Genomic DNA, 12319 nt, shown 5'->3' with positions numbered 1-12319 from the left:
GATTTAAGCCAACCTTCAAACCAACTATCTTGTACTACAATTTTTTGCATATGATCCCTTAACCATTTCAACTGGTCGTGAATTGACTAACCATGGTCGGAAAGATAAAAGCAACACATTCCTTCTACATCTTCACACCCATGTCCCTGAGCCAGCAGTAAGAAATCAATAGCGGCCCTATTTTGCAATACAGCATGTCTTAGACTCTCCATATATTGTGACATTTCAGAAAGAACTTGTGTTGTTACATTTGATTGTTTAACAGCCCAACAAGCAAGCTTATTAATGTTAGTCAAAGCGTGTGCAGTTCCCACACCAGGCACCAAAGAAGCAAAGAATCTTTCTGCTGGACCCCACAATTCTACATCATCATTACAGTCAGAACCCAAAGTTTTTAGTTCTCGTTTAATTCTTCTGCTCCTTGTCGAGTTCTGCCACGAGTGTAAATCTGGAGTGAAAAGTGTGAGTCGCCCTAGGTAACACGGTCCTCCAAAAGCATTGGCTGGTACTCCTTGCCATGCACGGTCTCCACAGATCAAAAACATGCCAGAGAGAAGCAGCACAGCCGCCGCTGCTTCCATGGTTACGTCAGACAGGCTGCAGGGTCCTGATGTCCGTCCCTCTGCTCTGTGCCGACTCGCCACACGGTGAGCTCCAAGCGCAGCGCTGCTCGTGGCGGTGACTGAGGGGGGGGAGGCTCCCATTGCCCCGTAGCCCCCTGAGGCAGCGTTACCGTCCTCACTGAAGGCGGCAGTGGGCAATGCCCAGCTCCGGCACTTCCCGGCAATCCCAGTCGCTCTGTAGCGGCACCAGCGACTCTCTGCTCAGCCTGATGTGTAGCTACTGTTCTCCAAGGCTTCAATACTTTTTTAGCAGACTTAATATCATTAATAACATCAAACAATTTATCTCCAAATTTACGTCACTCTGTTTGTTCAAAAACTGTATCAGGATTTGTAAAACAACCCTGCGCTACTGCACATGCTAACAACCCTGGTAATTCTTTTTTACAATCTATATCTAAAATGCTCCGCTTTTCTAAAAAGCATCTGAGCAAATTATACGCCGCTTGTCTTTCATACCTTTATATATACAGTTGCAGCCTTTCCAAAGACCTCGGCGGCGCTTTTCCGGCGGGACCCTTTATAGGCTCATCCCGAGTGCGGGGACTCCCTTCCACCTTCCGAGCTGCGGGTGCGGGGACTCCTGTCCCTTTCACCTTTCAGACCTCGGCGACGCGTGACCGTCGGGATCCTCTCCCGGGTGCGGGGACTCCACGTCCCTTTCACCTTCCCGACGCGGGTGCGGGGATTCTTGTCCCTTCCACCTCCTGGGCTGCGTTGCAGGACCAGTTCCTCCCTTATTCCGTCGAACACGTGGCCCAGGATCACTGCCAGCAGTGTCCAAATCCTGTTCAGACTGGTCCCTGTTCGGGCGCCAATTTGTTGTCGACGGAAGGAAGACACAGACGCTCAATATGAGTGAACAATGAACTTCAACTTTAATGGATAGCTCAGTCGCCTTTTATCTAGTTTGAACATAATCAACTCATACATATTGCAAAAACTAAGCTCAGGATTGGCTAACATTTCCCGCTCTTTTCAGGTAGTTCCTCCTTCTTTTAGCCACCGTCCCGCCTTAGGGACTGTCCCCATCGCTCAAGGGCATCGTGTCCTTGAGCCTGATTGGCTCTCAGCCAGCTGTGTACGTGCCAGACTCATGTGAGTTGAGTACGGTACTTCACTAGCCCATTGCCTCTTAACTGCCCAACATCCACGTGTCCTATTTCACTTAACCATTCCTCCACAATAGATGAGTGTGTTTTCTTTTATTTTTGCATCCAACATTGCACAGCAGTTCCGTAATTGCACCTGTAGTGGTGAGGTAGTACCCTGATTAGATTTTGCCCGCTGCTTTTTTTTTTGGTGTATGTATAGATGTGTATATACACATACATACACACAATTGTCTTGTTTGTTTATTTTAGAAGTTAGACTTTAAGGAAAGCACGTAGTTGTCCCTGATCAGATCACTAGCTGAAACTGTTTAAGTGTGACAAAGTACTGAAGAGTTGTCATCTAATAATCTGTGTATCATACATCTCACGGTAAACATGCAGATCCTATTTATTGTATAGAAATCTCTGTTGTTTCAAGCAGTGGCTTTGAAGAAAATGTGTAAATAATGATGGGCATATGGTAACAGCAGTATAACACTGTATTGTATTTAAGTTACTTTACTGCCTGAAGTGGTTCCTCAATGTGGAAACAAGGAATCTGATAGGAAGTAGTTTTATGTTAATTTGATACCGAAGTTTATCATTCTATTTCTGGAAATTCAGAATAGAGGAAAGCTGAAAGAAAGCTGCAAGGTAAGGCTGATATTTCTCAGAGGATTGAGAACGCGAAGAAGGTTGGCTGTAGAAGTTCTTCATAGTGAACTAGAACTTAAATAGGGTATTGCCATTTAATAGACATGCTTCAGTGGATAGGAATTAAAGTTCTGGCTGGGTTTGTGCTTCTAAAAATGTGAGTAATTAATCAGCATTAGACCAACTTACCTATAGTGTTTTGGGACTTGCAATTAAGTTTTATCCAGGAGTGCAATTATGTGAAATATACCTTAAAGAGATCTGGTAACATTTCTAATAATCCAAGAAATATCTGTAAGACTAGTCATTTTGGTGAGTAAATTTCTCACTTTTTATGAAAATAGGACCAATGCCCAACTATTTTTTTTGGTTATTTTTCCACCCTTAAATGGTGTTTAACTGACCGATGGCTTATTTACTGTGGTGGAGCTAGAGGCTGGAAGGGGCTTTGAGGGTGGCTTGGCCAGGCAAGCTTCCTCGACCTGGGTGCTCAGGTTGTGCTGAGTCAGGTTTTGAATAAATCCTTGGATGGAGACAGCACAACCTTTCTGGGAAGCACGTTCTGGTGTTTTACTATCTCTTTTTTTCTCCTTTTTCCTCATGTATTTTTATTTCTCCGTGTTTGGATGCTGCAATGCAGGTGTTTGAGGCTGAGACCAACTGGTGCGTTCACCCTTGAGCATTACTAGTGCAGACCAGTAAGCCAAGCTGATTTTTAAGTTAGGCACGATGTGTGCTGCCACCAGCCACCAAGCCTGGCACTTGCAAGAAACCTGTTCACCAGCCCAATTTGTCCACAGAGACCTAGAGCTCTAGGCATGCTTTCATCGCTCACGATGTCGAGCCGAAGCCTATAAGGGAAAGTAACAGCTATTTACGCTGTGCCTGTGCTTCCAGGGCTTGAAATGGTCCCGAAAACGAGGGAAAAAAAAAAAAAAAAAAAAAAAAACCGCGGCCCCGGGAGCTGCTCGCCGAGCTCTCCCCGGGGCGGGCCGCAGCGCGCCGCTCCCGCCCAGCCCAGCCCGGCCTCGGGGAGGCTCCCGCTGCCAAAGCAAAAAAATAAAATAAATAAAAATGGTGGAGGCCTGGTACATGGACGAGTCCCAGGAGGACCAGCGGGCGCCCCACAGGCTGCAGCCCAACCGCGCCGTCAGCCTGGAGCAGCTGCGCCTCCTCGGCGTCACCTACCGCAAAGTAAGCGCGGGGGCCCCCCCACCCCGAGCGGGACGCGGCTGAGCGAGGCCCCGGCGCCGCGCCTAAAATGGCGCCGGGCCCCCGGCGCTGAGGCGGCAGCCGGGGGGGTCGCCCTAATGCCGCCGCTCCCCTTCTCCTCACGCAGCGCAGGCACCAGGAGTCTGAGCTCTGTGTCGGTGCTGAGGGCTCTTCTGAAGCACAGCGCCAGTCGTGCTGGGCCGTGTGGTGGTCGTGCAAGAGCCCCCCTTTCCTGCGTGCATCAGGCAGAAGGGCTGCGTGACAGGGAATTTCTGTCACAAACTACAAATCGGGCATGCCTCAGCTATAAAGCGCGTTCATTAAGAGCTCGTGATTTTCTCTCCCCTGTAATCGCACCTCAGGGGCTTGAGGAGTGCAGCACAAGCGGTGCTGCAGAATTGGGAGTACCTCGGGGGGGCAGGGACATACGTTGTTGGCCTTTGAAGTGTGCTGCACGCTGTGTGAGGTAGGGACATGCTGCAAGAGTCAATAAACCGTGGAAAATCCCGCAGTTATGAAACCTCAGGTAACTTTCCATTTCCCTGCTTTTAGTAGTTCTCCCACTTTCAGAAATTTGGCATCTGAGCAGAAAAAGTGGAGTGTATCCAAGGCAATTTATTAATACATTTCTGGCATAATCAGCAAAGACCCCAAAGTTACTAATTTCTAATTTAATCTTATTTATTGGTGCCATGCTGCTGCTCTTTTGTGTATGACAATAACTTTGTGTGCTTGGAAGCAAGTCATGCCAAGTGGGGAAGTGGTGCTGAAAGCAGCTGGCATGTCTGCCAGCATCTCCAAACCTCAGAAACTGGGATGCAGAGGTAGCAGGAAGGCCTCCCAGATTATTTCTGTGCGAAGGTGGACAGGATATAGGTAAATCAAATGAATCTGGCCCTTGAATGATATTAAGGTTGTAAAAGCAATGTGAGAAGGCAAGTATAGTTTTCTTCAGGGGTAAGTCCATATGGGATGTCCATGCTGATTTCAAAAGCTTTTTTCTCCTTTTCTTTAATCATTCTTGGTTTTCCCCCATGATAACCAAAGAGTAACTCTGTTGGACTTGTTAGTATCTGGTATATCATTTGGCATGCAGTAGTTGTACACTCATGCATTGAACTTTCAATCTTGGAAGGTAGTGGTACGTGTCTTGTGTACCTATGAGAAGCTAACTTAGCTACCCACTGGTGTTATTTGTCTCTCCACTGACATTCTCAACAACTTTGTTTTTTCCTGATTAATAACTTGAATTGTGTCTTAAGCGATTGTCTGAATTCATTTTTTTCTGCCTATTTTTCAGTTGGATGCTGATAACTATGAGACTGATCCATGTCTGAAAGAGATTCGGAAAGCGGAAAATTATTCTTGGATGGATATAATAACTATACATAAAGACAAGCTTCCAAATTACGAAGAAAAGGTATGTAAGCTTTTGCTTTGAATGAAGATTTGTATTCTGAAGTCCATTGCTAGTGTGTGCAGCCAGCTTCGTAATACACATTCATTGTGAGCAGAGTCTCAGGGGTGAGATTTCCATGTTTAAAATACATTCTGTTCAGAAGTCCTTAACTTAAAAAAAAAAAAAAAAAAAAAAAAAAAAGTTTTGATACAGATTTTCAAATGGGAGGGGAGGGTGGGGGAGATAGGCTTTTTGCTTCTTAGATTGGCTTCGAAGTTTTTTAGGTTAGTTCCCATGACTGTGTCATTTTGAACATAAGGTTCCTACAAGTAGAGCCCTGTAGATATGGACCTGACTTCAGAGAGACTAACAAACTGGGATGAAGGCAGGTTGTTGCCAGCTCTGCACGAGATTTGAAGGCCAAAACATCCTAATGGCTGTTGCAAAATTCATCTTTTCAAAGGAACATATCGTGGAATTTGAGGGATACATTCTCCTTACAAGAAGATTTGTTAACTTGGGCGGCTAACAGCGTGGCTATTTCAAAAAAGCTGAATACGAACAGTGCCAGGCTCCGAGATGAGCCTTCTAAAAGGAATGTTCTCCCTGCCCCAGGGTGTTGGACTGCTGTTCTGGCCTGAATACAACAACCTGGTGGCATTTCCATATTTTCATTCAATTTTTGTCCATTTACCAATTTAAGTGCATTGTGTTACACTGGCATTAAATTTTTTTACAAGGTGAATTAGGTTGTAACTCAAGTATCCTGTGTGAGCTCAACCTGATACAAAGATAAGCCTTTACTCACTGGGAACGTGGACTTTTGCACATTTTGCTGTGCTGAATCAGTAAAGGCTGAGGTCTGTTTCAGGCCCACCTGCTCTAGCATGGCTAAACAGCATCCAGAACTAAACAGATGATGTTATCTGGTATAGAACATTTAAAGCATGTTTAGAAGCATCCACAGACTGTCTCTGGCTGATTGGATTGGCTGTTTTAATCCTATTGGTCTCATCTGTCAGTTAAATCACTGCATAGTTAGAAAGCCTTTGTCTGCTTTGCCAAATGTTTCAGCCATGTTTTTTAGCAGTGATTCTGTGTTCAGTAGTTTTAAAAGATACCTGCTATCCCTAGATAAAAACATTTTATGAAGAACATTTACACCTAGACGATGAAATTCGCTACATCTTAGATGGATCTGGCTATTTTGATGTTCGAGACAAGGATGACAAATGGATCCGAATTTCCATGGAGAAAGGAGACATGATAACCCTCCCTGCTGGCATATATCACCGATTTACGCTGGATGAGAATGTATGTTACTATAGTTTACCGTAAGTTTTGATGACAAATGTCTGTGAGTGTATATCTTATTAGTAACTGCATGCCCTGAGACTTTGCAGTTCATTAGCAAAGCATATTAAATATGAAGTAGGAATATGAAAAATACTAAATAATTCACAGCGTCTGAACCTTTCATCTCCAGGTCACAAATCCAGCTTCATCTCATCAGCTGTAACTGCAAGTCATTGCCACGTGATACCCATAGTGTATTTTGTGTGACAGTGGTGTCATAGCCAGGCCCTGCCTGCAGCAAGATTGCCCCTACTGCCACTTGTGGCATGGAGATGGATACTTCTGTGTTGTCTTGTTGGGTGTCTTTGTATGGAGAGACAGAGCATACCTATCTAGATCAGTGGCATTCTTTATAAGCGCTAAATTCACCTTCAGGGAAAGAATGATTTAAGGGTCCAGAGCCACTACATGCAGCTGGCGTATGCCAGACTGAACGCTTGCTTCACAGGAGGTGACCTGCTTTTGGAGAGTATTTTTGGCAACAGGACTGTGAGATTGAGAGTCCTGAGCTGTGTGCCTGCCCTTGTGGACTTCTACATGTAGGTTTTTAGTCTCAGCATTAGCCCTAGAAAAAGGGGAAATGTGTGTCATTGTCTCCTGTGTAGCAAGATCCCATCTCTGGCATGGTCCTGACCGTGATATAATTTTGAATCAGCTGCCCAGGTAGCAGTTAATGTCTATGAAAAAAAAATAAAAACATACTTTAGTGAAAAACCCAGCTTCTCATGTCTACATTTTGAGATCCACAATGAATCAGCTACAAACATTATTTTAAGGCTTTTTCATTACACACACAGAATGTAATGGGTTATGGGTTGAATCCGCAAGAAGTTGTAAACATTTATGTCCACTTCAGGGACTTCAGTCCAGAAATGGAATCTTCAAAGTCTCACATAAATACTTTAGGTACTTCTAGACCTTTGGGTTTTGCAGCTAAGTTCTTTAGGTACCTAACTCTGTTCTTGACATTGCTGAGCATGTAGGTACCGAATAAGCACTTTGCAGTGTTTACAAAATAGTTAGGGCCTAAGCCTGTAGAATATTTGGTAGTAGAGAAGAGGAGAGTTCCCCATAACTCAGTGTTTGGAGCACTTCTGCAGGATGTAAAACGCCGTTCTCTGCTGCCACAGCTGCACCTTCCCACCTGGCATACTTTTGGCTAGCTGGTGGCGAGGGCTATTACTTTTTCTTTTGAAATCTGGAGACTTTTCACGTTCCATACATAATGGGTTTTTATTTTTTGGCTAGTTTCTGTATTCCCGATTCAGCTCTTATGGCCCTCACTTGGAAGCTTGTGATATTCCTCAGGCCCCCAGTGATCTTGTGTCTTCTGCTTGTTGTTGTTTAACTAAGCAAGTAGGAATTAGATGCTGTACTGCTCAGTATTGTGGATCCAGTGCAAAATGATCTGCATAAGACAGGATTTATCTGGTTTCTTTGAAACAGGGAGAAGTACTGTTTGCCTGGCCTGGAGGCACTGGTTGTGACACAGGAGATCACTGCATAAGTGCAAAATCCCCTTGCTGCAGTAGCTGGCAGCAGAAACAACAGCATAATGCTACAATATTCTGGAACATGTAAAGCTTTCAGTCCGTCTTGAAACAGTTTCAAAAACCGCTGCAGAAGTGCAAATGAAACCATTAACTTCAGAATTATGATCCCATGGGAAGGAGCTCTTACGTTACTTGTGGCTTCTTGTTCTTTGACAGAATTACGTGAAGGCAATGAGGCTGTTCGTTGGAGAACCAGTCTGGACAGCATACAACAGACCAGCTGATGATTTTCCTGCTCGGAAACAGTATATGAAGTTTTTGACTGGAGAAGCACAGTAATGGTGTCTGCGACCTGACAGGTGGAGCAGCCTTGAAGCCAATCGGAATAAATGTGATTTTTCAACCGACTACACTACTGGTTGCATATACACTGGAATCACAAAATCATAGACAAATTTAGGCTGAAAGGTCATCTGGAGGCCACTTAGTCTGTTCCCCTTTGAAGTACAGGGCCAACTTCAAAATTAAACCAGGTTGCTCAGGCTCTTGAGTTTTGAAAGCCTCCGGTGCAGGAGACTCCACAGGCTGGCCAGGTACTTGCTCCATTGCTTAGCCGCTCTTGTGGCCTCACAATTTCTCTTCATGTCCAAATCCCTTGACACCGCGAGTGGTTGTTGTCTCTCACCCTGAGAAGAATCTGGCTTGGAGTTCTCTGCACTCCCTTCTCTAGTGGCAAAATACAATTAGGTCTTCCCTTAGTCCTCTCCAGGCTAGACAAACAAGTGTCCTAAACTGGACTTTTGGCAGTCCAAGTTGTTAGTGATGATATGAACTATGATTTGTCCTGGCTCTGACTACTGAGGAATGTCACTTGTAGCCAGCTTAGTCAAACAGAAACAACTGGCTATTCCTAGCCTGATGGTCCACAAGTTTTTCACCTACTTTGTAGCTCGTATTCCCAGTCTGAGTACAACGCTACTGTGGGAAACTGTTGAAAGCCTTGCTGTATGCAAGGTAACTGCCATCCACTGTTTCCCCTCTGCAACAGAGCCATTTATTTCCTCCTAGACGGTACTTGGGATGGTCAAGCAGAATGTGCCTTTGGTAAATTGGTGTTGACCAACTATTCCCAGTTCCTTATATTTCGTGTGCCTGGAATGGCTTATTCCATAATTTGCAGAAATATGGATGGCCAACCTCTTGTTCCCCAGATCCTCTTTCTCTCCTTTTTGAAGATGTCTGTAACATTTGCCTTTTTCTGGCCAAAAAGATTTCTGTGATCTCTTTAATGATGGCAGCCTTCTGGTAACATTAGCCAGTTGCATTTACAGTAGCTCAGGAATCCATTTTCTAACCTTTTTTTTCCTGATGTTTCTGGCAGGTAGAGTTGGGAGAGGTGGGCTACATTAATATTCATTCTGCTCTGAATCCATGCTAATGAACTATGTAGGATTCTAGTTTTAATTAAAGAAAATAAACCCAACTTCATTCTTGTCTAAAAATGTTCACAAGATAAATTTGCATAATCGGCATTTTAGTATGCAGCTTCCCTAGCTCAGGCCTGGTACGTAAAGCTTTGGTTTTCTTTTGGCAAAATGTAGCAATTTGCTCCCATGAGTTATTAATAAAATTAATTTGACTTCAGTATGGTTGCTTTTTTTTTTTTTCTTCCATTTTTTTTTTTCTGCTGCAGACATTAAGGATACATTGAGCAATGGTGTTACTGCTGTAATTTTTAACCAGCTTTTATTCCTTGTTCTGCTGCTGACCTGTTCTGTAACCAGACAAAGCACTAAGTGCGTGCCTCAGTTTCTTTAGCTGTGAAATGAAGAAGATACATGGACTTAAACGTGCTGGCCCAGTTTTCAGTAAGTGCCTTGCAGTTACTCCAGGCATGCTGCTCCTCAGCAGTGGGTACAGAAACATTTTGGTATGAATTTGCTCCTTGCAGTGAGTCAGCTGTGCAGATTGTGGTGTGTGCTTCAGCTCCCAGAGGATGATGAGAGCACAGATTCTGCACTGCCTGCAGCCTGTGTGCCAATTTAAGCCATATGCAGTACAAACTCCTGTCTTGCAGTTGCTCATATAAACAGGACTCAAGCAAGATGAGACTTGGGGTTATGTAAATTTTCATAAGGTAGTACAAAGGAGAAAATTAATTGAACTTTCCCGCTGTTTGTAAGTACAGGTCTGCTAAACATCCCTTCTTTAGCAAGCAATCTTTTCTTTATCTTGCAGGAGCATTACGTACAATAATGGCTAGGTCTAGAAGTGTCTCTGAAAACAAAGTTGTGGTTTTGAAGTGAAGCTGTACCAGCTTTTATCTTAAAAGGTGTAAACAGCAAGAAAAAAGGGCATATAGTTCCTGTCTCCCGCTATTGGATTGCAAGGTCACTGCTGAGGCAGGCACACACCTGATCATAAATTCTGCAGGTGCTGGACTCAGTCTGTGGCAGTAGGGTGCAGGCACAACCCACGTTTGCGAAATGAGAGCCCGCAGAGAGCTTAGCTCAGCCTGCATTAGCTTTTGTGCTGTGGTTTGTAAGCCTGGATGAAAATCAGAGTTACCAGCAAACACCGGGTATAACTGTGGTCAGGTTCTTCAGGTAAGCCTGCATGGATGCTGTGCTGTGCCCACCAGATTGGGGACGTGCGTGCCATGTCCATGGCAGCAGCACTGCAACATTTTGTGCAGCACGAAATGCACGGGGGCATCCCAGTCCCAGTACAAATTTATGGGATTTTTCAAGGTACAGCTACAGGATTAAGTGACAGTTACCACCTGCAACAAGTTTTATTTATTTGACTTCTGTGCCACAGAAAATGGTACTTCTGGATGTGCAGGAAAATGACTGCTTTTTCCTGGTGCTGCTGTCAGTCTGTGGTATCCAATATAATTCATCTTCTCTTTTCCTTTGTTTTCTTTTTTAGCAGAAGTCAACACAAATCTATTAATTCCTCCTCCTTCTCCCATGGGCCTCTCTGATTTGATTCTCTTTCTTTTGCTCTTCCTGCAAAAAGAGAAATGGAAGCTGTGGAGCTGAGGAGCTCTGTGCTCAGCACCATCATCCCCGGTCAGACTGAGGGAGCCACCAGGAAGGGAGCCCAGGTGATGTTCTCTGCTCGTGGGAGATTTACGGCTTGGAGGCAGCAATGAGGGGATAGATACAGGAAAGAAGCTGCCCACAGCAATTGCTTTCGGCATCTCGCTGATGTAGAATGTGACCTCGGAAACAGGACTGAACCACCTTGTTTTGTTGCCTCTCTGGAGGAATATATACCCCTGGTACAGCTCCCATCTCCGGGCTGTCAAGAATAACACACGATAACACCGCTGAGCATCATTCATCATTTTCATAGCACAATGCATTCTGCTGCTGAGAGGTGGCAGTGACTGCGAGGGTCTTGCTGTGAATGCTTTTAAATACGTGCCCTTTAGTGCTATAGGTGTTCTTGAAGGGTTGAAAGCATTACTATCCACAAGCATTTTTGTCAGCCAGGAAAAAAAGCAATTTGGAGGCAGTATAAATATTCGGTGAAGAGCTTGCATGGGAGATTGCACTGGGGGAAAACAGCTGGACAGAGAAAATGTTAATATTAATAGGAAAAGCTCCAAGGAGCGGAGAGAGAACATACGATTCTATCACATATCTAAAAGCAAGAAGTGAAATCGATACTTTTTGGTCCAAAAACATGAGTCTGTTTTGCTGCAGCCAGTGGAAAACCTCAGTGCATTGATGTAATATTAAAATTTATGTAAGTGGTTCAGCAATATCACGTTGGCACCGTTAACTCAGACAAGGGGAATATTTCAACTTCTCCAGGATTAGAGTTTAAAAAAAGAGATGATAATGGAGAAATGGTGCTGAATTGAAGGGTTTCAAGGTAGCTTTTTGAATACCTGTGTATTATTTTTCACATTAATGCAGCTTGTTCCCAAGTGCTGTGTACCTCACTTTCTTGTGACTGTCCTGGGAGAGCAGTGCCCTTGTTTTCTGCAAGTGGACTCAGAATGGTGGATGGTCAGTGGGCTTTTTAATGGACCAAGTGAACAAACAGGTGGCTGACAAACTCTGTGACCTTGCCCTCCTTTGTTAGCTGTCCTGGGTAAGTGTCTTTGGCAAGGGATCCCCTCGGGGAAGCTGATTGCCTTAGCACCAAGGTGTTTCACAGCCAGTCAGCAGCCTCAGGTGCCTGTGTGTGCTGTGTGCAGGTGCCTACAAATGAGATCCTCCAGATCTGGCTGAGGGATATGCCGAGGGAAAGGGGTGAAGCAGCCGTGGCTGTGGAGCGCAGGGATCATGCCGCTTCCCCGTGGCTGGGGGCCTGTAGCTGCCTGTCTGGGCTGCTGAACTCAACGAGTCAAAGCCTTTGTGCTTTCAGAGCACTGTCTGAATGTCCTGCTGGCAGAACAGGTGCTCTCCTGCCTGGTTTCTGCCTCCAGGATTTAGCTTGAGCTAAAAACTTATTGGAAGGGACAGTTTCATG

The 12319-nt window shown here is 44.7% G+C and overlaps 1 protein-coding gene across 3 annotated transcripts; it reads left to right on the top strand.

Annotated features, from left to right (window-relative positions):
• The first annotated feature begins 3380 nt into the window (after window positions 1-3380).
• Window positions 3381-9475, top strand: ADI1 (acireductone dioxygenase 1). Of its 3 annotated transcripts, none has more exons than XM_084285144.1 (4): window positions 3381-3565; window positions 4884-5003; window positions 6117-6296; window positions 7785-7934. In XM_084285144.1, exons 1-4 carry the CDS (start codon window positions 3446-3448, stop codon window positions 7917-7919), a joined length of 555 nt encoding a protein of 184 aa, XP_084141270.1. In that variant the 5' UTR covers window positions 3381-3445; the 3' UTR covers window positions 7920-7934. The 3 variants fall into 3 exon arrangements, with proteins under 3 accessions (XP_084141270.1, XP_084141271.1, XP_084141272.1); XM_084285145.1 differs by lacking the exon at window positions 7785-7934 and adding an exon at window positions 8048-9475 and having other exon boundaries at window positions 3408-3565; XM_084285146.1 differs by lacking the exon at window positions 3381-3565 and adding an exon at window positions 4010-4109 and having other exon boundaries at window positions 7785-8026.
• The last annotated feature ends 2844 nt before the right edge of the window (window positions 9476-12319 follow it).

Source organism: Netta rufina (genome assembly GCF_964035555.1).
Source record: "Netta rufina genome assembly, chromosome: 3".
Lineage (NCBI taxonomy): Eukaryota > Metazoa > Chordata > Aves > Anseriformes > Anatidae > Netta > Netta rufina.
Note: the sequence above shows the minus strand (reverse complement) of the source record. Positions and strands in the feature narration are given on the sequence as shown.